Here is a 22,865-nt window from a genome sequence, read left to right as displayed (position 1 = left end):
TCGTCCACACGCTCTCAGCTCCAATCGGCCGGTACTTCCCATTCGGCTTCCGAAGTACCGTTAGGCTCGTTGCTTGGAGGCGGCGTCCCACCTCCATCGAGACATCGGCGTTTATGATGTCCTTTACAACGGCGGCAATCTCCATCTTTAGCGCGGGGTCCAGGGTGAGTGGGTATAATAGTTCTCGCGTCCACCCATCTAACCCTGGCGCCGCGCCCCGTGTCAGTCGCCTACCGATAGTTTTCGCCACTTCCTCAGCGTCGACTGACACGACCCCTGGTTGTTCCACCGGTGGGCGGGGAATATCATGGATATCCTCCTGCGGGTACAGTTCCCCGATTGTTTGAGCCATTTCGGGGCTGTACTCCACCGGTTGAGCCTTTTCGGCTGCGAGGAGCTGGGCTGCCCTCCCTGTCGCACTGGGGAGGCACAGGGTTTCCACGCGTTTCGCCAGGGATTTCTCCTCCTCCTTCTGGCGGTCCTCCTCTTCCTGGTTATCCTTCCCACGTTGCTGCTGTTGCTCGCGCCTGGCTGTGCGCGTGTGAAGATGATTCCGGACCAGATCAAGGAGCATCACTTGGCGTTGGTGCCGCTCGCCTTGTGATGACGCGGAGTATCCGAGGAGGACCGTGCGGCAGATGTCAAGCCACTGCGGCCACTCCTTTCTGTGAAGGTAGCGTTTCGTAGCTACCTTCTCCCTCCACCAACTTTCCGTCGTCGTGTTGGTGGGCTCCTCTATGTCGCGGGGAGTTATGTACGGGCCCTGCCGCTCGAGGCGTAGCGCTATTCCTTGCTGTGCGCTCGCCTCTGTCGCTTCTCTTTCAGCGGCCCGTTTTCGGCGGATGTTTTCTTTCCGCGGGAGATAGGGTCTGCAATCGTCGGCGTGTGCCTGTTTCGCTCTGTCCGACGTAGGGAGGAGCGTGGCACAAGTCTCGCATCTTACTATTCCCTTACATATAAGCTCCCCCCCCCGGGATTTCGCGGACCTCTTCCAGCGAGTGGACCCCGTATATATGGGATTTGGCCTTCTCCCATCTGCGTGGGCCCACGAAACTCGCGGTGCATCCTACGATAGGACACTCCAGTGGTGATGATAACTCCCGTGTTTCGTCGTGGGAGAAAATACTCACCTGATCTGTCGATGTCCTCTCATCCTGTTCCTCCTGTGAGCCGTATGCCCTCCTCCCCCGTGTGTCCACCCATGAGTTTTGCTGTGGACCGGCTTGTGATATCATCAATCGCCGTGGCGTGGGGTTGGGGATACCGAGGAGGTCGTCGTCTTGCTCCTCCTCGTCTAGTACGTCGTATGTTTCTTCTTCTTCACGACGGTACACGCACATGACCACAGTTTTTGGGTCGACAGTGCTCTGGCTCACGGTGCGGCGGACCATACCATCCAGGATATCCCAGCGACGTTTCCTGGTCTGTTGGGGTATTGCCGCTACCACGTGGAACGGTGTTGGTGCGATCACGGCGCCCACGAGTTTGTATGTTGCCGTGCCGTTCCCGTGGGGTAACAGGATCTCGTGGAGGATGCGTTTCAAACCCACCGCTTCGTTCCCCCACGTTCCGATATCGATGACCACCATTTCCCCGAACGTCTTGGAGTGGGTGATCAACGTCGGGGTAGGCCGGTGGGCCATATTCTTCCGTTCCCCCGTGCATACGACCTCCATATCTGTCCAGGAGGTCGTATATGTCTTCGCGAGGATCTGATTCGTCAGCTCGATCGACTCGCATGTGTTGGGGTTTACGGAGATTATCCCCAAATTTTCCCCGGGGTTGGAAGGCCCTTCCATTAGCTCATTTACCCCACAATGCCCGCATTGTCGTGCCGTCGTTGCGGGTGCCTCCAACAGCTGCCGGATCATCTGGTCATGGTGGGCCAGCGCTTCTATCGCAGTGATGGGGGCTGTGGGGAGCTCCAGCCCCAATGCCTGAACGAGCGTTTGGGTAGTCTCCTTGCTCGGGGACTGGTAGCTTCGGCGGATAATAGGGTGGAAATTTTTCTCTTCCTCCATATGTGAGAGGATAGCCACCACCGCCGAAAGTGAGCAGGAGGGACCTGCGAACTGCACCTGATTCCCTGTTGTTGTCAGGGTGTAGGGAATCAGGCGGCCCTCCTGGGGGTGTTGCTGCCTGCAGTGTGTTACTGTTATGGTTTCTTCCGGGTGCGCGAAACCGCACACTGGGCAGTGGAACTCCATGTGGGCCTTGAAGCATGTGCTCCACCAACTCTGCCGAACGTGGAGAAAGCGAATGTACATGCTTTCGCGTATCTGTTCCGCATCCTTGAGAAGCTGCTCCACCTGTAGCTCCCAGTGGAAGGGGTTGGCCGCTGCCCCTTTCTTTTCCCCCTGTGCCTTTTTTTTGAGCCATGGGTGGTTTACTTGTCACCTTTTGTTTCTTCGGTGCTGCCACCTGTGCCCATGTTCGCATTGTGTGGGGTTGTTCTTCCCCCTTCCCTTGTGTCTTCGCAGGGGCTCTTACTGGCGCTCCCTGCCCTTTGTTAGCGCCGTGGCTCCTCTTGTTTGGGGGCCGACGGGGGAGCTCTTTCCGCTGCTCATGTGCTTTCTTTTTTGGTTGGGGCGTCGCGTGTTTGATGCCCTTAGCCGTTTTCTCAGAGTGCTGCAGCGGGACTCTACTCTGGTTCGACTTCGTGTGGGCTGTTGGGGATTTTCCCTTCCCCAGTTGGCGTAATACGGCCTCAGTCGTTGCCGCAATGAGGGAGGTAAGCCATTTCCCTTCTACCTCACGCGGTGGTCTGCCGTACTTCTTCCGGTTCCCCTCCTTATTTACCTGTTTCGTTTTGAGAGGGGAATGGGCGGCTTTCTTGTGGCTTTGCCCGCCCTCTACTATCCACCAATCACCTTCTTTCCTAAGGTGTTTCCTACAGTTCCGGTGGATGTTTGTGTTGTTCTTTTTCGGTGCCGCGCTTTTTCTAATTTGTGGTGCAACTGCCGACGCTACCTGCTTCTGTCCTGGCCACTGCAGGTTCAAAGCCGGAGGAGACACCTTTTTTCCTTCCCCATGGTGCCTTGGGAACCTTGAAATTTTTTGAGGTTCAGATGACCTCAAGTTTCTAACCATTTTTTTGCGACCAATTTTTATTTGAGCATTGCAATGGTCTATTGAAATTCGTGAAAATGCACTACTCGGATATTCGTAGTGATCACTTTTTCGACCAGCTGCAATGTTGGAAATTTGCCTTTTTTCATCAATTTTTGATGTTTTCGGCTTTTTCCCCCTCTCTATATTTCTTGTCGCTTCGTTATGACAATAACCGTTGTTATTGCCTAATTCTACTCGTTCATTCCGTGTAAATGCGCTACGGAAGTCTGCGTAGAAACCATTTGTCTCGTTTTTGTCGGCCTGCGAAATTTGCTCTTTTTCCTTATTTTTTGAGCATTTTTCTTTTCCAACCGCCCCTAATTTTTTTATGACCTCTTTGTCGCAGTAACCGTTGTTACTCATGCATTGGGCTGGTCGAGCCCTTTCAAATGCGCTACGAAAGTCTGCGTAGCGACAATTTTTTGTGGTCGTCATGTCGTTTTGACCACGGTTAATTTTTTCAAAATTTCCATTTTTTGAAAAAATTTTAGGTTCGACAGCACCTAATTTTTTTGGAACCCCTTTTCCCAATAACCCGTGTTAACCAGGCATGGGCTGGGCCAACCCTTTCAAATGGCGCTCAAAAATCTGCGTAACCAAAAATTTTTTGGGCCGCTATTCCTTTTACCCCGGAAATTTTTTCAAAATTTCCCTTTTTAAAAAAATTTAGTTCGACAGCACTTATTTTTTTTGACTTTTTGTCCCAGTACCGTTTTTATTCAGCATTGGGCTGGTCGAGCCCCTTCAAATGCGCTACGGAATCTGCGTAGCGACATTTTTTGTGGTCGTCATGTCGTTTGGACCACGGTTAATTTTTCAAAATTTCATTTTTTGAAAAAATTTTAGGTTCGGCAGCACCTAATTTTTTTGTGACCTCTTTGTCGCAGTAACCGTTGTTACTCATGCATTGGGCTGGTCGAGCCCTTTCAAATGCGCTACGAAAGTCTGCGTAGCGACAATTTTTTGTGGTCGTCATGTCGTTTTGACCACGGTTAATTTTTTCAAAATTTCCATTTTCGGGGAACTTTTGACATCCAACCTTCCGATTATTCTGTCCCAAGAAAGAAACTCATCAGCTGATTTCTGTAATGGATTTATTTACCTGAGATCTATCAATTCCGCTACTTTTTTCTACGTTTGCACCGTTTGTACACCTATGTTTTTTCTCTTCGATGTGTACGATTTGGTATATTTCATCTGAGCATAAATTTTCAATTTTTCCTCCGATTTGTCGAAATAGCCCAACTGGCAACACTCCTCTCCTAATTGTGTTTGTGTTTTGGAGGTCCGGGTTCGAACCCCCAAAACAAGACTTTTTTTGGTTTTGAGGTTTTCCTTCCTTTCCTATCGATATCATAAATGCAGCGATTTCTTACTTCTTTCTCTTCCCGAAAATTGACCCCAAGTACGGATAATTCCTACTGGGAGCTTCTCATACCAATATAGTACAGAAACTGTTCTAATTTTTTTTTTTTTAACGTGCAAATACATGAATCTAATCATGAGGTTGTAGGAGAAATGTAGAGTATGTTGTTGCAGAAGTTTGGTTTGAGGGGGTAGTGAATTTACGCTGTATCGAGGTGGGCGGAGGAATACCGATGGAGCGCTCCTACCCTAGGTAAGTTAGGGATGATAGTGAATGATGCCCTTTGTGCATGATGGTGGTGGAAAACAGGGCTTGTTAACAGCCCATGGGACACGGTGTTGCGTAGGTAATCTTTGTTCACTTTTTGTGTGGATAAGCTCTTATTGTTGGTGGCTCTCCCCTTGGGATAATGTTATCGGTAATGAAACGTAGTTACTTATAAAGCTGGAAGGGACGTAATGAGCCCCGTTCCTGAGAAATGTCATTACGTGCTGGGGGGTCATAAATGTTACGAGGAAACCGAACGCGGCGCGAATCTTTTAAATTGGTTATTTACCCTCGACGACACACAGTGTGCATGATACTGGTCTTCAAATCACTCCGTGTAAATAAATGCTTTATTTTTTCTTAATTGTTGTTGAGGATTCACTTTAAATTTTTTTATGACTTGTCACAAGAGGTATATAAGCTTCCACACTGAGGAAAGGACTTCCATGAGTTGCACAGCTAGGAAGCAGGAAGATATGCGTCATCCTGCACAAAGGCTAAGAGTGGTGAATCGCACCACTTCTTTTGCTGCATTCACGTTCGCTTTGAGACTTCCACACAAGTTTTACCGCTCTTTCACAACCTCACCACGTCCATCAGAAGAACATCTTCATATGATTTCCATATTCTCTAATGTTAAGGGGGTATCAACAAGCAGCAGCGATTTCTGGAAGAAAACCGTTTTGGGCTTTCCGCCAAGGATACCATATTCCACGGGGAATAGTTGCGTCTGTCCGACACACCGTTATGCATTTTCCGATTTTCAGGAACGCATAGTACCATGATCGGCCGCACAAAAAAAAAAAAAAACAAACACTTCTGTCCCCTCATGTAAAGAGCCCCATAAAAGTTCTAACACTGGGTTATCAATGGAGTTTAACCACGTTCCACAGGAAAAGACCACCGGTCCGCTCTGTGAAGCACTCGCATCTGTGATTGTGATACCCTGCGCCCACGTTTGGGCTAGAGTAACAATTGCGCAAGTAGAATATCTCAGCGTTGCCAGCCGCTACCGACGCCGGACAGCCTGCAACTATGCAGGCGGTAGCGCGTTCATACACTCACTGTGGAATACCGACCGTGGAGCGGATTTAGGAGCCACTGTATGCGCGAAAGATGCAGACACTGACATTCACCAAATTTATGACCCCACGCATGTACCACGGATGATGGACCAAGAGATTTCTATTGTTAGGAAAATATGGGGCCGTTACGACAATATGCAAAAATAATAAACTGATAGTCGTCGAGTAGGCACGTGCAGCCCCATTAGTACGCAGTGGCAACAGAATCCATGGCACTAGAAATTAATGTGTAAATGACACTGTATGCTCTCCCAGCGTATGCAACTTTATCGACTACACTCTTGATAATCACCGACTCACTGTTTCCATTCATGGCATCGGAAGTAGACCCATCTCACCGTAGCAGACCAACAACCAAATAAGCTATGGGCGCTTCTCACACAAGTACAGGGGAGAAAGTGTGTACCAGGATGAAGTTTGCATTTAGTTACTGAGGTGGAATGGAATGTAATGGACTGAAGCGTCTGAATCTATACCAACAGGGGATACTGAAACGCTGCAGATTCCTGACCCAAGGATTCCGGATACTGTAGCACACATGAATCAATATTAATATCAGAGGAAAAACACCCGAATAAGAAACGGAGTTGTCTAGCCTCCGTATCGCTTCCTCCTGGCATAGTGGATGAATGCCGCGACATATCAACCCGCGAGTACCACTGCAGTGCCTGAAATGCAAAGTGCAAACCTCAGCTTACAAATCCTCAAACATTACCATTCTTTCCTTTTGGCGGTACCTTTCACCGTCGACAACAACGGGGCACATGGATACTCGCCGACCCGAGAACTAATGAATCTGCAGCGCCCTCCCCCCTTCCCCCCGGTGCTCGACGGCTGTCCGCCCATCCAGTTTCATAGACTAAACCATATGCTGGTTCGCAGCGCCCCACACACATCACCGGCGCGGAACTGTGACGCCACGTTTGTGACCGGCGTCGTCAGAAAATATCTTCAGTTCGGCCCACGCAGAAGTATTGTGGAATCTCCCGAATTGTAACTGCAGGCGCTGTGACCTACCGCTATTCGCACAGCTCCCTTATCGAGCATATGCATGCCACACCTTCCATGAGTAAGCAGCAGCAAATTCCTCCGCCGTCTCTGCCCCCGCCGTGTGACGTCGTCAGGGCACGCTCCCCGACAACTGTGTGAAACAGAGTGAGCTTTTTTCCTCCGTCACACTTCGGTAGAGCCCTCTTCAACCCCAAATAATCCAACGGTGCATTTCCGCCAACAGTTCAGTCTACGGCGTTGTCCCTCCTTCGCCGCACAACTGTAACAATCCCTCCAGAGCAGAAATCGTATGCTAGCTTGTTTGAATATGTCTTTGACAAATATTCTGTGTCTACTTTGAGTTGTAAGAAAGAGAAAAAGAATGTTTTATGGGATGTTTCTTTTTTTTTTCCTTACTGTTTTTTGGTGTGTGTGTGGGGATACCGTATTTTCCCCCTCGCAACGACTCTTTCACGCGCACAATCAAGGTGTTAAAACTTTGACGAATTTCCTCTCTTCCAACGAAATGCACAAACTGCCGCAGTTTGCCGACACTGTGTTAGCGTTTCGGAATTCGTGTGGAGCACCCAACTTGAAGTAGCGTCTTCCCTTACGGGATAAGTCGCTAAGAACAAACAAAATACTTAAATTAAATTGCAAGCAAGTACCAAGTCCCTGAATAAGGTATTATTTTTTTTTTGAGGGGGGAATCATGTGAATAAAGCAAAGCAAAAAAATCTTTTTTCGACTATTACTCGTCCCTCAGATACTCATTAAGTGTTGAATTTTCTGTGTTATTAGAGTCTCAAAGTTTTCTTCCTCTTTCGCAATAAGCTTCCCCTCATCGAGTTAAGGGAAAGGTGTCTCATTTTACGTCAAAAGTATTAAAAGGAGATATAAAACGGATCCCGTGCCGCTCTAGTGACTACGTAGGGATTTTTTTTTTTTGCATGCAGCATGATGTCTGGCTTTTATCTGTTTACCGATAGTTTAGACACTCTCCTACCACTGGTAAGGTTTGTCAACGTCAGATCTCTGGTATCCACGTCCCCAAAAGCAGATTTCGATTCCAACAAAACGATATCGTATTCGTCGTTTTTGCGGAGAAACAAACGGTCAGTGGCGCTCATCACAAATCATCGTCATGCACAACATCGGTGCCTGTTTCTTCTGTTTGCTCCCCACAATCCGCTACTTCGCGGGAGGTAACAGGATCAATCCGACAACGACAGATTGGCGGAGCATAGTCATTCGGTTATTACTAGAAAAATATGTACGGGCGAGCGGAAGTACTCGTATGCATCCACATCCAAACTGGAACGGCACCAACGGCCAGGCGTCGTCCACAGGAAATACGTGTATTTCACTCTAACCAACCACCTAACGGATGAAAACCTATAAACAGGGAGAAAGTAAGACAGGGAGAGACACCCCTAAGAAGATATCTTATATTTGAAGTTACTGTCAGCTTCTTTCGGTGGGGTATTACTAATCTGTGGTGGGTGACCGACGTTTAGGCTCGGTTGTGTAAACAGCGGAGCTTTAGTTGCCTTTTCGCTGGGGTTAGAGGTGCCCCAAAGAGTTGCGATATACTTGATGAATCGCCTGGGCGTCCGCGCGGCTCATAAATCGCCGTTGCCGAGCGCGGAACCACTGTGCACTCGCAGCCCTTCCTCATGCAGACGTTCTCAACTGCAACTTTAGCCGCGCTTGTTGTCAGCGCCGCCTTGCCTTAATAGGGATTTGGTTCCCGATGTCTCAGAAGGAAAACGCTTCCTGTCACTAAAATCAATTTTGCACCGGAAAGGAAACCACGCGAACGCTTCAGTAGACGATAACGAAGAGGTGCCGGTTAGGCAGCACCCGTTGACACAAATGAAGAGCCGTTGGTATTGCTATTCTGATGACAATACCTGTTTCCCTCCGCAGATAAATGCCCGTTTGTACTCCCAGTTCCACGGGGGTAAGCGGGGCATCGTACACGCTAGCTGCCACGCCACGCTTTTTGGAATGGGAACACCGACTCTAAAAAGAGGTTCTAACAATGTTGCTGGCAGCCGAATCACTAAGCGTGTACTTGAGACCGCCTAAAGAAGGAAAATGACGGCACCCTACCACTGGTCACCAATCACAGATGATTAATCACGTTGTATTGCCTAATGGCAAACAGTTGGATTCGATTGCTTGGTCGCTTGCAGTCAGAGCCCCTCACCACTCAGGCGCTGAGTGGATGTAGTCATTGCTAAACAGGTTTTGACACGGACGCGCACAACAAAAGGGTGGTGGAGCGGAGCGATGCAACGGTTACAAAAGGGAGGAACTTCCACACAGTAAAGCATTAACTTTTTTCGTATACATTCATCATAGGCTAGCTTAACCAGGTACGTAGGAGCCCTCCTTTAGGATGCCAGCTAGTGTAAAACCCGCGCTCAATGACACTGTTTCCGTACTTGGGCTCGCACTCCTTTCATCCGCTCGCGCACCACTATTTCTCAACGCAGATGATATGTCGCAAAAAAGTCTGCGAAGGCCCCTAAGGCAAGCGACTCGCATCCGACCACGGTGTAGGGAAGAAGAGGCGTTCCGCACGTTTGGGGTATGCGCATTTCTTCTTCGTCATCGGGTGTTGCAGCCTCGCACTTCAACGTTCCGGTGGTCAATGTTGACAACATAACCTCCAGCTTAGCGTCGCAGTAGCTACCCCTTTTGCCTTCCTCACGAGTGGTGTTTGGATGCTGGAAACCCACTGCCGAACTCCAAAACTATCAGCGTGTCGCTCTTCCATGCTCCTCATTACCCCACTTTTGTGGCGTCCCAAACGCAACGAGGTGCCGAGGACCATAACTATGTGGGGCTACTTGGAGCGAAGCTTGAGGAAGAAACTTCTGTCCCCATGCTGTCCTCACTTACCCCAGCGACCGCGCCATACCAAGCGATTGGAACCCCTAAAAGGCGGACTGAATACTTGCTTAAGCGAAAGCCATGCCCTCTGGTAACTCTGCCACTGGAAAAGGCAACAGCTTCTACACATCTAAATGCGTCTCGCAACGGTCGAACTCCCGTCTCCACCCACCGCGCCGAATGGTAGGCACGAAGACGGTTCGATGTGTACGTCGGAAATCGCACCGCCTTCGTGCCTACCATTCGGGCATGGTGGAGGATTTGTGTTCGTGTTCATTTCAGCTGGGGGTACGTGGCTCCGGTGGAGGTTACCGTAGCCTCGTTTGCGTCTGATAAAAAATCTTGTCTAATGTCTTACCTGGAAAAGAACCATTGCGCACTGCCATTGCCCGGGGCTTCAGGTCACTCTATACCCAGTCTACGCTGACAGTTACTTCAGTTGAATGCGCGTGATAAGGAAAAAACTTCCTTCTTGGGGCACTCTTTCTACAAAGTGGTAAGTCAGCGGGAATTCCGCCACAATCATTCTTCCCGGAGGGCAGCTGCCTATCCATCAGGTTTACTCTCCAGATACCGAAAGCATCAGTTGCAACGAACGCCAAATAACATGGTTGCGTTTTCCCGTGCGCACGATGAAGCACTTTCTCCTCAACCCATTTACATGACCGATGCCGTGCTATTCGATAGTTCAACGTTGCTCACCATTAGCAATTCAAGGGACCCGTTCAGTGGGTGATATCGAAAAAAACGAAAATTCGCTGTGATATCACATCTAGTTACTAAATGTCCCTTCCATCAAACAATTTATCTCAAGCATTGTACATCCGCATTATCGGTCAGCTGCCGCCGAGAAAATCGGTTATAGCTAAGAAAAACTCACGAACAGATAACCATACAGCGATATCCAGTGGACAAAGTTTTTCCCAGTGAGAACCCACCGTAGTTTCACCCCGTCACGCATAACGGCGGCCCGCAAATCTCCTCTATATTACCGCAGAGCAGTATGTTAGTGCGGGTGATACTGCTGATGGCACGTGCCCAGGGACCGACAAATGAAAAACGGTGTCCCAGCAAGACGCTGCTGATCCCTGTGCTGTATGATGCCGTAGCCGGAGCACAGCAGTGTTCCCCATGAAAGGAACGCTGCTGGCTCTTGGCTTCCCCCGATGATACGGGGTACTGGACCCTGGCACCACGTTGAGGTGGCCAGCGTGGCCAGAGTATGAAGGAGAAGCGAACCAATGGATAGCAACTTACCTATACCAGAGCTCCCAATCGCAATGTAGGGGCCTGGCTCGGCCTCCATTCTTCCATCCCATTGGGTCTGTCAAGTACAGAGTCCTCTTCTCGAGACATTCCACTCTCTCCAGTCCTCTGTCCACATGAGGATGTCATTATGTTTCGTACCGTTAAACCTTAAGTAGGGTCGGTTCATTTCAGGCGTGAGAGCTAATGTCTTGAGGCCTCCAGTGCGCTCCAGAAACTTTGTGCAATTCTTCAAAGTCGTATGATAAACTAATTCAATTGTGCTTGGCAGTGTACGGTTCAGAGGCAGACAATAAGTCCTTCGTCCTCACTCACAGCTTCACCATTTGGAATCCACTTGACAGACCTCATTGATAATTACTGCATTGCAACATCAGCTGCGGATTGAAATTACATACGTCACCAAAATATACTCACATAACCTCGCAAAAAGTAAGTAGTTGCATATGCCACAGCACTTCTTGTTGTGTAAACCAAAAATAATGCGTCGCGGGAGTACCTTTTGATCAGTAAACGAAAATATCTCCGTGTGGTAACGGTTTGTTCATTGCTCCTTCAAATGTGATACCTGCCGTGTCAAGCCGATTAAAGGCATTATAAAGAGCTTCTGCTTTTCAATAAGCAAAATAGCGCTAGTGTCTTTCATGGGCGATAACAATACATCCTCGTGTTTTCACTGTCAGTGGTCGCTCACTTCACAATCTCGTAGGCATTCAGAGTTAATAATGTTAGCAAAAGAATTTTGGGATATGATATTCAAATGGCAGTGGTCCTCCGATCTCACATGTATGCCACATGTTTCTCACTTCAGACACGGCGCTGCTTTTCGTATTTTTCTCAAATAAAGAAACAAGTAATAATACTAGAGACTTTACTATTTCGGACCGGTGTGAGTTCGTGTAACTTTAAATGTACGGCTTTCTGTAACTTATCAGCTAACAGCAGTGTCTAAATTAATGTAAACGTCAGAGAGAAAAACCTTTTGCTCATTGTTGTCAAATAAGAAGCAAATATGAAAGAAAGGAATGATTCTTTAAATGAAAGAATACATAATGTACCTTGGAACTACCTACGGGAAAGTCATAAACATATATGGATACGATATAAAACGGAAAATATGATGGATTAAAGGATCTGCCCTCGCCTTCAGTTTCTCTGAGGCATCATATTGTAAGAAATAAAATAATAGTTCCCAAAACCAATAGAGCGTTACTACACACTCGTGTATATTTGATACGGATGTTGTTGAGTTAATACGGTACACACCACTTTGCTGTGCAAGAGGTTAGTGTAACTGCGCCCTTTGAAGTAGCAGTGGGCTCCAGTAAAATACAGACAAAATAACATATACTTAGGTAAATAACGTATGCAGAGAGCGTAGCCATGAGCTTTTGAAAAATAAAGGCCCCAAAACGTGTTGCGTTAATGTATTCCTGCTTCTGCAGGGTCATATTACGAATAGGGACGAATCATGAAAAAATTAGATGAGGGGGTTGAATATTTATTTTTCGGAAAGAGATATTCCCGTCATGTTCTCACTCGTATGATAGGGATGATATTTTACTATTTTCTGAAAAGGGAAACATGCAGTGTGCCACGCTTCTTAACCACAGATATCGGCGTCACTTTCATTGCTAATATTGATATGTTGCGCATGACGCTGCGTGCCCCTGGATTCACCCATCACTTGATTAGGTGCCCTAATTCTAACGATGCGGTAGAAGTGATGTTCTCCTGAAACCTCATATGATAGATTATTTAGCTCTCCACCAATCAAATAATGAGGTACAATTTCCAATGATAGACCATACACTTCTCATATCCACCCCTCTCGCAACCAATGTGTCTTTCACCGTTTTGTTGTCGTTAACATAGCATAGATCGACCCATGTGAGCAAGGGCAGCTCCAGTAGTGCCTCAAACCCCGCTTTCAGCTCGGAACATTCCTCCAGCACCAAATTTTTGAGTGATTTTACGTTAATTAAAGGCCCTATATGAGTTATGTTTTCGCATCCAGCAAGACTCAGACAGTCTAGTTTCAACTTAGGGAACAACACTCGAAGCATCACATCTTGAATTTTCGTACATGATAGATCAAGGATGCGCAGCAGTGGTAACTCCCCAAGTGCAATCCAACCATCTGATACATTCGTACAATCTCTAAGACTCAACGCTTCCAATGTCTTTATTCCTGATATAGAGGAAATGTCTTCGAGGCAGGAGCACCCTGAGAGATCAAATGCCACCAATGAGCGCGAGTGACTTATTCCTTTAAGTGACTCGTCAAACATCGTTTTGCTCGATAACCTTAGTACTCGAAGGCGTGGAAGTCCCCCAATACTGCCGAATTGGATTGCGGCGCAGAGAAGCCCCCCCACACTCAATTCCTCAAGTGTTTGAATGGAAGAAATAGATTCGATATCGAAACCGTTGCAAAATGAAGAAAGACGAATGCCATAACGTACGGCAGCAAAAGCACTGAGAATGGTATCGAAGGTGCTGAGTTGTAATTGCCTCACATCCAGCACACGGAGTCGCGGGAGTAGTACCAGATTGTCGATACCAGAAGTTATTTTAGTGGCGTGAAGATTCAGCTCTTCCAGAGTTTTAACACGGCAGAGTGGAGTGGCGTCAGTTAATTTCTCACAGAAGGAGACATCTAGTGATACAAGTGACTTCGACTTCGAGATTGGCTCAAGTGTTCTGTTAGTGATTTTGTTCCCTTCCAAATGAAGAACTCGGAGCTGTGGAAGTTGGCCAATGCCTTCCCACCCATGTATAATATTACTGCACCATGAAAGACTCAACTCCTTTAGTGTTGCAAAATTTGACAGCTGTTCGACATTCTCCAATCCTGGGCACCCAGATAGTGTCAACTTTGATAGTTTCTTGCATACGGAAAGTTCCTTCAAGAAATCGTCATTTGTTGATGTCCTCCCCAAGTTGAGAATCGTGAGGTTCGGCAGAAGGTGTATCCCCTCAATTTTTTTCAGCTCTTCGCATCCATTCAACGTAAGTTCCTCCAATTCCTCAATGCAACTTCCTTTGAAACAAAGCCTTTCCATATGGGACAATTCCTTCAGAGAAGTCACGTTCAGTATTTTACCGCTCACGTATTCGATACACAAATCCTTTAACATTTTCAGTGAGGTCAGCTGCTGCACATCGACATCTTCCTCCTTCACCGTAACACTCAGTTTCCGTAGGGTAACAGATGCTTGGAGCGGTTGCAAGGTATTTTTATCAACTTTGGTGCCTTTGAGTGAAACCTCCTGGCCATCGCTCAATAAATTAGGATGAGTTGTATCACCGTCTGCGGCACTTGTATCCTTCCTTTCCCTTTCAGCATTATTGAGGACACTGGAAGCTTCGGTTGCCCCTACAGAAACGTCCCCCACCTGCTGCAGTTCTTCCGTCGGTCGATCTCGCTTACGAAGTGATTTCATTACGTTACTGTTTGCGTTGACCGTTGGAGTGTTTACTTCTGGCTCCTGTTGAGGTCCTGTCGCCAACAGTCTCCGTTTTCCCTTCAGAATATTCTTTCCGTTATTTTGTTGTTTTCCCTTGGCTTGACCCTTCCACACCATTGGGGATGATAAACTTTACTTTTTTTAATCCTGGTAAAATTCTTGTTTTTTTTTTTTTAAGTAGCGTCGTGAGAGTAAATGGAGAGGTGACAAACGTTGAGTCATTCAGTAAGATGAATAGTTTGATTGGTGATTTGTATTTATTTGTGTCACCAGTGAGAAAATAAAAAAGGAAAGGTCGATTACTCTGAAGCATGGCGTAATAACTAGTCCTGTACCACACATCGCTTCAATCAGTCTGTTTTATTTCCTCTTTCAGCACAAAAATATACGCCTGATAGTTCCCTAACTCTTCCCAACGCAGTATTGGACATGTGTCATTTTAAACGCATGCTGGCTGAAGCAGGGGCTGGTGAAATGAAAGATATTGTTTGGTGTACGTTCGGTTTTACAGAGTAGGGCTGCAATCAGAGTTGAAAGTAGAAACAGATACACCCATCTTTTATATGTTTCCTACTGTTCTCTAGCAGCTCTGCTCTGAATTCTACGAACATCAACCAATAAAATTATTTTTGATGTTCTTCGGTGTTTCACAAGATACCGCTATGATTCAAAAATCTGTAACAGAAAAAGATACAGTGAAAAAATAAACAAGGCTTGGTGGTATTCACGACAATATCTGAAAACCATGATCAATACAATGTCACAACTAATGAGATGTATGCGTTGTATAATAGGGAAATTACATAAGCAACCTTTCCCATTGCGCTTTTCATCGCGTCGTCTGCTCAGTAGCGTCCGCAACCACGTCTTCACCATATTAATATGTGGTTTCATGAATACACCCTTCTCAATGGAAACGTGCACATTCACTATTTAGCCTCATTTATTCTTGAGTCAGACCCAAATTGTAATATTTAAGTTAAATAGGCAAATGGTTGTTTAGAGTTACTGTAAGTACTGCCTCGCGTCTTCACAGCACTTTTGTGTCGGTGCGTGTTCCCCAAATAATGCCCCTTCTTCCTATTGTCTTACAGGTTATGAAGCGCCACTCCCTCACAACTCAACCCCCAGTTTCATCATTTTCCAAAGTGTGTTAGTAGGTTTGTATGTTCATTCGGTTACGTAAAAACAATCCAAGATGCTGTGTAAGAGAACACCATCAACTTCAAAGAGCACCCTACACAAATATTTTGATATCAATTTATTGCTTTACGCATCTTTCACTACTTCGGTTCTTAGTTCTTCACCATTGCTTTCGTTTCACATTTACCATCCTCTATTTCTTTTCGCTTTGCACATTTTTTCTCCCTTACTTTATTCACGCAGCTGCATTCGATCACATATTCCCCTCCGCGGACATGAGGACTTCACTAATATTTCCCTTGTGCTTTGTCGTTCATGTGATTCCATTGCCAATTTCCATTTTATTCCAAATGTCTTTTCTTTTCTCGGTATGTTCTCTCCTTACTTCAGAGGGGTTGTGAGTCTAAGTTTAATGGGAACGAGGAGATTCCCTAGTTTCGGATTGCACATAGGGAATAAAGTGACGCACTGTTACAAGTGAAGCTATCTCGCACTGTTGCAGTTTCCCACACCCGTAACATGTATAGATGAACATTTTTTTTTTTCCGGGGGCCTACGAAAGGAATGGCCAAACCTTTACTCATTGTCAGGTGAGATGAAATAACCATCATAATTCTTGTTTCCATATCACGCTTAAGAGAAGCGTCGCAAAGAGTGAGTTTTTAAAACGCCCACCCAACCCAACTGTCACCGCCTCTGTGGGGGTTAGGGTTAGGGTTAGGGGTACTTCCAGTACCTCCCTCGTGGTCAGTAAATTTACTTCCATACAATTGAGGACTCGCATTTACCAACAATACCCTTCCCTTAACGATACAAAGGATGGATATGATAGTCACAACAAAAGTTGGCATATCAATTTCCCACCCCTTTTAACTTCACACTGTACAGGAAGGTAAGTCATAGGATACCTTATATTAATATACATACGGTTGTTTCTGTACAAAATATAAAAGGGAAGAAAAAGAGAACAGGAATCATATACATTAGTGTTGAGGAGAGTGATCTAAATGCGTTCGAATGAGAATCGAATACTTCCCATACCAATATGTGCCTCTGATGGCCTCATGAACCACAATCTAAGTTTATCACGTTATCAACCTATTAACCACCACCACGCATACTATTGAGGTTGATAATACACAAGCAGGAATAACGCACATAACACAAAGAGGCCCAGCACATTACGCTGCGTGTCTATGTTATTGTGCCAGCACCAGGTCAGTTTCTGCAAAAGCCTTCAGCACTGCATATAATAGCAAGCTATTGGCACGTCTTTTCGTTTGTGAAGGTGCAAATGTCCCATTTCACTTGTTTCCCATCCTGATCGTAGCATGCAACACACGGGACGTTGTGACTATGTTTTCCTTCGAATTGTTAGCTGCTTCCATTTTCTGGAGCTTATGCGAATAAAACCGACACTCGCCGCTCCCAAAAAAGAAACAATAAAATTCCACTGAACTCACGGAAGCTTTTGCGTGCAACCCTCCGCCGTTACAGTTGGAATCTACCCATTCTTCCTTCCAACATGGTAACTGTCCCACTTCGCTTCATAACATTAACATGATACAAACTAACTCCTAACTAGAAGCGAAACGTCAAAATCTACCTTATTTGCACTGACAGCGAAAAGGCGGGCAATTAAATATAACGGAAACGCTAAGAATAATTTAATATGTTGAAATATTTTGATTGTCATGTTGCACATATCAACAAGATGTGAGTGAGGACACAAGCAAACTTCCTTTAAATTTTTAAGTTTGTCACATTGTATATGAAGGATAAAAAAAACAATATAAGATAAAAACGGAGTGTGAGTTTACCAGAATATAATGTGTGTGAGAAGCCAGAGTTTCCGATTTTTGTTTCATCATTCCCCTTCGTTGCGAAGGGGGCTTCAGAATGTATCACTTCTTCAAAAATAATTGGTTCAAATGATTCTAAAAGAAAATGCAATAAAATAAATTATGTAATTACAAAAATAAATACAAAAAGTTAAAATATTTTAATTGAAACAAGGGGATTCAATTGCACTGTTTGAGAATATAGATATACCAGTGGCAAGTGTAAAAAAGAATCACGAGACACGTAATGTGTTGTATTATCCTCTCCCGTGTAGCAAATTGGTGGTCAAGATGCTGCTCTGATATAATTTAAAGTCACTCTGTCATTTCTTTCAGTAAAACAAATAATAATAACAGTAATGAAATATATTCACTATACTTTAATGGTATATAAACATCACCTCCTCATATCATTGACAGGCAAACAGTACTGTAGAATGTTGAGTGCTTTTACTTTTCAGGTGTGGCTATGGGTGAAAATTAACAATGAATGCTGTGTCTCATATAATAACAATAAGAACGATAGAAATAGTAATAATAATAACGATAATATTTCATTCGACATTTGGGTGAGAGTATGTGGCTGTAAAAACAAAAAAACATGCAAGAAATGATATGTTCATTTGACATGGTTGTAGTATAGATGAGCGTAATATAATCACTACGCTTGCAACTAAAATACAAATTTCCATTGAGAAAAAAGCTTGTCGCACGCACACGCACACCTTCCTAACTGTTCTTTACACGATATATGATGGATATAACTTGCAAAAATACGAAGCGCTTAAATAACTGTAATGAGATCCTCGTATTTCTCGTAATTAAGATAGTGTAACATACAATATCATCCATATGAATTGTTACTGGTATCTGTTTGAGTAATAGTGCCTACAGTGAGCGAACCACTCGAACTGGATGTTTAATTTAATAACGTATTCTCAGCAATAAGTTGTTAATAATACAACACGAAATAATGGACCACATATTAATGGATATGTAACCTCCTTTTTCTCAGTTCACGCAGGATATCGGAACTGACATAAGCATTTTTGACCCCCACCCAAGAAAGACATGGCAATTCCAAAAGACTTCTGAATCCTTCTTCTCTGAGCCTTCTGGCATCATAGCTCAAAAGGAAATGTAAGTTTTTAATAGATTTTATTCTCCCAAGTGGTGTAATATCATTAAGATTTTCACAATAAGAGAGATTGAGCTCCTCAATGGTATGGGGTGGTTGAATATTCCTGAGATCTTCATCTGTAATGCGCGACATAAACAGGTCAAGAATGCGTAACCTCGGAAGAGTGAAAAGTGCACTAAACCCCCACCTTAGCTCGTCGCATTCCCCTATATGCAACTCCTCCAGTGTCTTGATATTAGCGATGTATGAAGCATCGGTCATATCACTCAATTGAATATTCAGTGTGACGAGGGATTTGCATCTGCTGATATAATATCCATCGTAACGCGTCGTAACTCTGGCGGATTCCAAGTTGAGCACACGAAGTCGTGGTAATTCGCTAAGTGCTTCCCAGCCTGAAGTTATGTGGTAACATCCTCTCAGATTCAATTCCTCCAGTGCCGTAAGGTTTGATATATGAGATATGTCTGTTAGTTCATAATTGTTGGATAGGTTGAGTGACGTAATGGATCGAGACAGACAAATATCATTAAGTGTGCTATTGCTAATATCAGATAAACCCAGATCCAGCGATTTAAGCCGTGGCAGTTTCTCAAGTGTCCCGACTCCTCCCAGGTTATCACCGCATTCCCGCAATGATAATTCCTCAAGGGATGTGATATCTGAGAGGGGTGTTGTGTCTGTTAAGTCCTCGCCCACTTCAATAGTAAGCCTCACGAGAGATTTGCTCGTCCCGATAGATTCAACAGATATATCACTACCTCTCACATTTCGCAGAAGCAAAAAAACGCAACCGTGGGAGTGTACCAGGAGCATTCAGTCCCTTGAGGCCGTCTGAGCAGTTCTTAACTATCAGCTCCTCCAGTGATTGAATTTTATACACCACCGTAACATCTGACAACTCCTCACACCGGAAAAACTTTAGTTTCACAAGTGTTTTGCAACTGCTAAGGCAAACTATATCTTTAGCGGTGATTTTAGTATCAGATAGAATTGCCACACGTAGTAGAGGCAGCTTTCCGAGCGACTCCCAGCCTTTTCGTATTTGCTCACACTCGCTAATATTCAGTTCTTCCAGTGTCGATAAGGAAGATAATACTGATATATCAGTTACCCATTTGCAATGTGATAAGTTGAGTGATCGCAGCGATTTTGATTCGGAAATATTTTTAGTTACATCACCATTGATATCCGTATATTTCAGATTCAGCACTCGAAGACGCGGCAGACAGGAAAATGACGGTATGCAACATACTTCCTGTGCATGATCAAGTACCAGTTCCTCCAGCGTCGCAATGTTAGAGAGAGCTTTCACAGATATGAATCCCATTGACCTCTCAAGATTCAGTTTCACAAGTGACTTACTATTCCCAAGGATGGAACATTGTTGCGCATATCCGTCTCCATGTAACATTCCTTCATGCTTAGGATACGTGCCTTGGGAAGCTTTCCAAGAGTTTCAATACCTTTTCTGATGTTATGGCAACAATCAAGGTTCAACTCCTCAAGCATGGTAATTTTAGAAAGTGCTGTAACGTCTGTTATATCTTTGCAAAACGCAAGGTTGAGTGTATTCAAAGACTTGCACTCGCTAACGTACCGTATGTTTTCATCATTAATGCGTGTATTCGACAGTGTGGCTACACGCAGTTGGTGAAGTGTACCAAATACATTCCAGCCGGATGTTACATTACAGCAGTTGTCAATGTTGAGTTCCTCCAATGCCGTAAGGGAAGCTATTGTAGAAATAGATGTTATTTTCTTGCAATGCGAAAGATTTAATAACACAAGTGGGATTGAGCTTGTGCAGATATTCTCAAGGGAATTATTATCAGCTTGTGTCCGTCCCAAATCCAGTACACGAAGCTGCGGTAGGCTGCCCAGTGTTCCCATTCCAGAGGTTACTTTGTCACAGTAGTGGAGATTCAGTTCCTCAAGTGTAACAAGGTTCGAGAGGGGCTTGACATCACCAAACCCTTTGCAATTCTCAAGACTGAGCTTTGCAAATGATTTACCATTCCCTAGTGAACCAATAACTGAATCTTCCAAGAGTACACCCTTCACGTTCAACACACGAAGCCGTGGCAACTCTCCAAGAACGCTCAGCCCTTTTCTAATCTTTGAACAATTAGAAAGATTCAAATCCTCAAGCGTAGTGATGTTAGAGAGAGCTGTAACATCAAGTAACTTATCGCAGAAAGAAAGATCAAGCGTAACAAGGTTTTTGCACTTGCTGAAATGGGATATGTCTCCGTCAGTAATATGTGTATTCGAGAGGATTGCCACATGTAGCTGCTGAAGTTTTTCAAGTGCTTCCCATCCTGCATTTATTTCAAAACAGTCACTCAGATTCAGTTCATTCAATGCTTCAAGGCTTGAAATATGGGACATATTTGTCATTTTCCAACAATGGGAAAGGTTGAGGGACACCATTGTCTGCGATAGGCATAAACTTCTGAGAGACTCATTGTCGGTATTTGTGCCAGACAGGTCCAACATTTTAAGCTGTGGCGGGTTTCCAAGACATCCAATTACTGCGTCAATACCATTGCAACCGAGAAGGCTTAGTTTTTCCAGAGTTAAAATGTTGGCGAGTGCTTCCACATTACTCAGTCCCGTGATACTCTCCATATTGAGCTGTAAAAGGGATTTTGAGGCACAAATACCAGTAAAGTCAAGGGACGAGATGTGTGCCTCCTTTATGTTAAGTACACGAGGTACGGTAGTGTACCAAGGCAACCCACACCACTAATGATGTCAACACATTTTTGAATATTCAGCTCCTCGAGTGTAACAATGCTGGATAAGAGTGTCATATCACCAAAGCCTGCGCAGTTATCAAGACTGACCTTTACAAGTGGTCCACCAGTCCCAACTGAATCGAGAGATGGCTCGCTCAGGTGCATGTCCTTCATGTGCAATACGCGTAGCTTTGGTAATACCCACACAACGCCCATCCCCCGCGTTATTCGGCGACAACCGTTAAGGTTCAATTCCTCAGTAGCAGCGGCATTGGAGAGTGGATTGATATCTGTCAGCTGAATACAATAAGAAAGGTTCAGCCTTTCAAGCGATCCACAGTCACACAAATCCTTCAGGAAATTATCTTCCACAGGAGCACCACTCAAGTCAAGTACACGCAATCGCAACAACATGCCAAGTGTTCCTATTCCCTTCGTTATGTGGTAACAGCTGTTTAAATTCAACTCTTCTAGTGCTGCAAGTTGTGAAATTGGTGTTGCGTCCATGATATTGTTGCATTCAGATACACTCAGTTTGAACAGTTTAACACATGCACATATTCTCCTCACACAGCTATCATCAATATCTGTGGAATTTAACTCAAGACACTTCAGGTTAGTCAAGCGAGAGATTCCTCTGATATTTGCCAGTTGCATGGTGTCAGCAATAACCAACTCCTCCAATGTTCCAATATTGAATAAGTGACGAGCGCCATTGTTGTCAACATTGTTGCTCTTAAGATAAAGCATTTTCAACATGTGCAGTCTCTTCAAAGATATCATATTCACAGGTTTGCCACGCGGATATTCAATGCGTAACTCTTCTAACTGCTTTAGCTTACTGACTCGTTCTAAGTCGAAGTTCTCATCCCTTGATAGCGCATTGGTTAATTTCTTAGCTTGAATGCGGCCACAGAGTGAGGAAAGAGCACCTTCATGTAGTCCTTCGTCACTGAAGGCATTATCAGCAGCATTATATAATGTTACTCTATGTATGCATTCGGTGTCATCACACACACCACCTTGCCTTTCGCCACTCATAGCTGTGAGATTACTCATGAAACACCTAAGTGCCTTCACACTGCTTTCCAGCCGTGTCGTTTGTTTAATCAATTTCTCATGCTCATTCAGTAATGATACCACAGTTTCATCATTACTGGCGTCACGCGTCTCTTCGGTGATTGTAACGGTGGTGAGTTTATTTTGTTCAGTAGTTGATGGTTCCTTTAAAGCTTCTGACTGCTCAGGAGATGAGATGCGCTGTCGCTTTCTTCCTTGGTTTCCTGACATTGTAGTTCCCATTTCCGATTCCTTGAGGTGCTGAGTGTTGACGAAATGCTTTTTTTTTAATAATAGAGCTAAGCGATGAATCAAACGGGGGGAAGTGTTATAAGGAAGTAATTGAGGTGCATGCCAAAATGTGTTATGGTCAGTAATCCTAACTTTCATTCAGCAGTCTTTGGGCACAAAAGAAATGATGAATGTAATGAGGTTGTTTTGTATATATATATAAATCAATAAGGTGTGGCAAAAATACACTGTT

At 44.9% G+C, this 22,865-nt stretch overlaps 8 protein-coding genes across 8 annotated transcripts; 3 read left to right on the top strand and 5 right to left on the bottom strand.

The window, feature by feature from the left end:
- Window positions 1–1,875: 1,875 nt before the first annotated feature.
- On the bottom strand, window positions 1,876–3,651 carry TbgDal_IX9200 (SLACS retrotransposable element (part), putative; the record flags this gene model as incomplete). The annotated part of the gene is made up of 1 exon (XM_011778808.1): window positions 1,876–3,651. A coding segment is annotated over one exon (1,776 nt), but the record flags the coding sequence as incomplete, so codon positions are not given.
- Window positions 3,652–5,139: 1,488 nt separating this feature from the next.
- Window positions 5,140–5,529, top strand: TbgDal_IX9190 (conserved hypothetical protein, unlikely; the record flags this gene model as incomplete). Its single annotated transcript, XM_011778807.1, has 1 exon — window positions 5,140–5,529. One exon carries the CDS (start codon window positions 5,140–5,142, stop codon window positions 5,527–5,529), a length of 390 nt encoding a protein of 129 aa, XP_011777109.1.
- An 84-nt stretch (window positions 5,530–5,613) lies between these two features.
- Window positions 5,614–5,976, top strand: TbgDal_IX9180 (hypothetical protein, unlikely; the record flags this gene model as incomplete). Its single annotated transcript, XM_011778806.1, has 1 exon — window positions 5,614–5,976. One exon carries the CDS (start codon window positions 5,614–5,616, stop codon window positions 5,974–5,976), a length of 363 nt encoding a protein of 120 aa, XP_011777108.1.
- Window positions 5,977–6,454: 478 nt separating this feature from the next.
- Window positions 6,455–6,826, top strand: TbgDal_IX9170 (conserved hypothetical protein, unlikely; the record flags this gene model as incomplete). Its single annotated transcript, XM_011778805.1, has 1 exon — window positions 6,455–6,826. The coding sequence occupies one exon, from the start codon at window positions 6,455–6,457 to the stop codon at window positions 6,824–6,826; it is 372 nt and encodes a 123-aa protein (XP_011777107.1).
- A 2,837-nt stretch (window positions 6,827–9,663) lies between these two features.
- On the bottom strand, window positions 9,664–9,963 carry TbgDal_IX9160 (hypothetical protein, unlikely; the record flags this gene model as incomplete). The annotated part of the gene is made up of 1 exon (XM_011778804.1): window positions 9,664–9,963. One exon carries the CDS (start codon window positions 9,961–9,963, stop codon window positions 9,664–9,666), a length of 300 nt encoding a protein of 99 aa, XP_011777106.1.
- Window positions 9,964–10,726: 763 nt separating this feature from the next.
- On the bottom strand, window positions 10,727–11,026 carry TbgDal_IX9150 (hypothetical protein, unlikely; the record flags this gene model as incomplete). Its single annotated transcript, XM_011778803.1, has 1 exon — window positions 10,727–11,026. One exon carries the CDS (start codon window positions 11,024–11,026, stop codon window positions 10,727–10,729), a length of 300 nt encoding a protein of 99 aa, XP_011777105.1.
- Window positions 11,027–12,740: 1,714 nt separating this feature from the next.
- Window positions 12,741–14,573, bottom strand: TbgDal_IX9140 (leucine-rich repeat protein (LRRP), putative; the record flags this gene model as incomplete). The annotated part of the gene is made up of 1 exon (XM_011778802.1): window positions 12,741–14,573. One exon carries the CDS (start codon window positions 14,571–14,573, stop codon window positions 12,741–12,743), a length of 1,833 nt encoding a protein of 610 aa, XP_011777104.1.
- A 3,852-nt stretch (window positions 14,574–18,425) lies between these two features.
- Window positions 18,426–22,771, bottom strand: TbgDal_IX9130 (the record flags this gene model as incomplete). The annotated part of the gene is given in 4 exon segments (XM_011778801.1): window positions 18,426–19,397; window positions 19,342–20,040; window positions 19,935–21,329; window positions 21,284–22,771. Coding segments are annotated over 4 exon segments (4,554 nt in total).
- Between the last annotated feature and the right edge of the window lie 94 nt (window positions 22,772–22,865).

The sequence above is a fragment of the Trypanosoma brucei genome, chromosome 9 (assembly GCF_000210295.1).
Source record: "Trypanosoma brucei gambiense DAL972 chromosome 9, complete sequence".
Classification (NCBI taxonomy): domain Eukaryota; phylum Euglenozoa; class Kinetoplastea; order Trypanosomatida; family Trypanosomatidae; genus Trypanosoma; species Trypanosoma brucei.
This window is presented reverse-complemented; position numbering and strand designations above follow the sequence as displayed.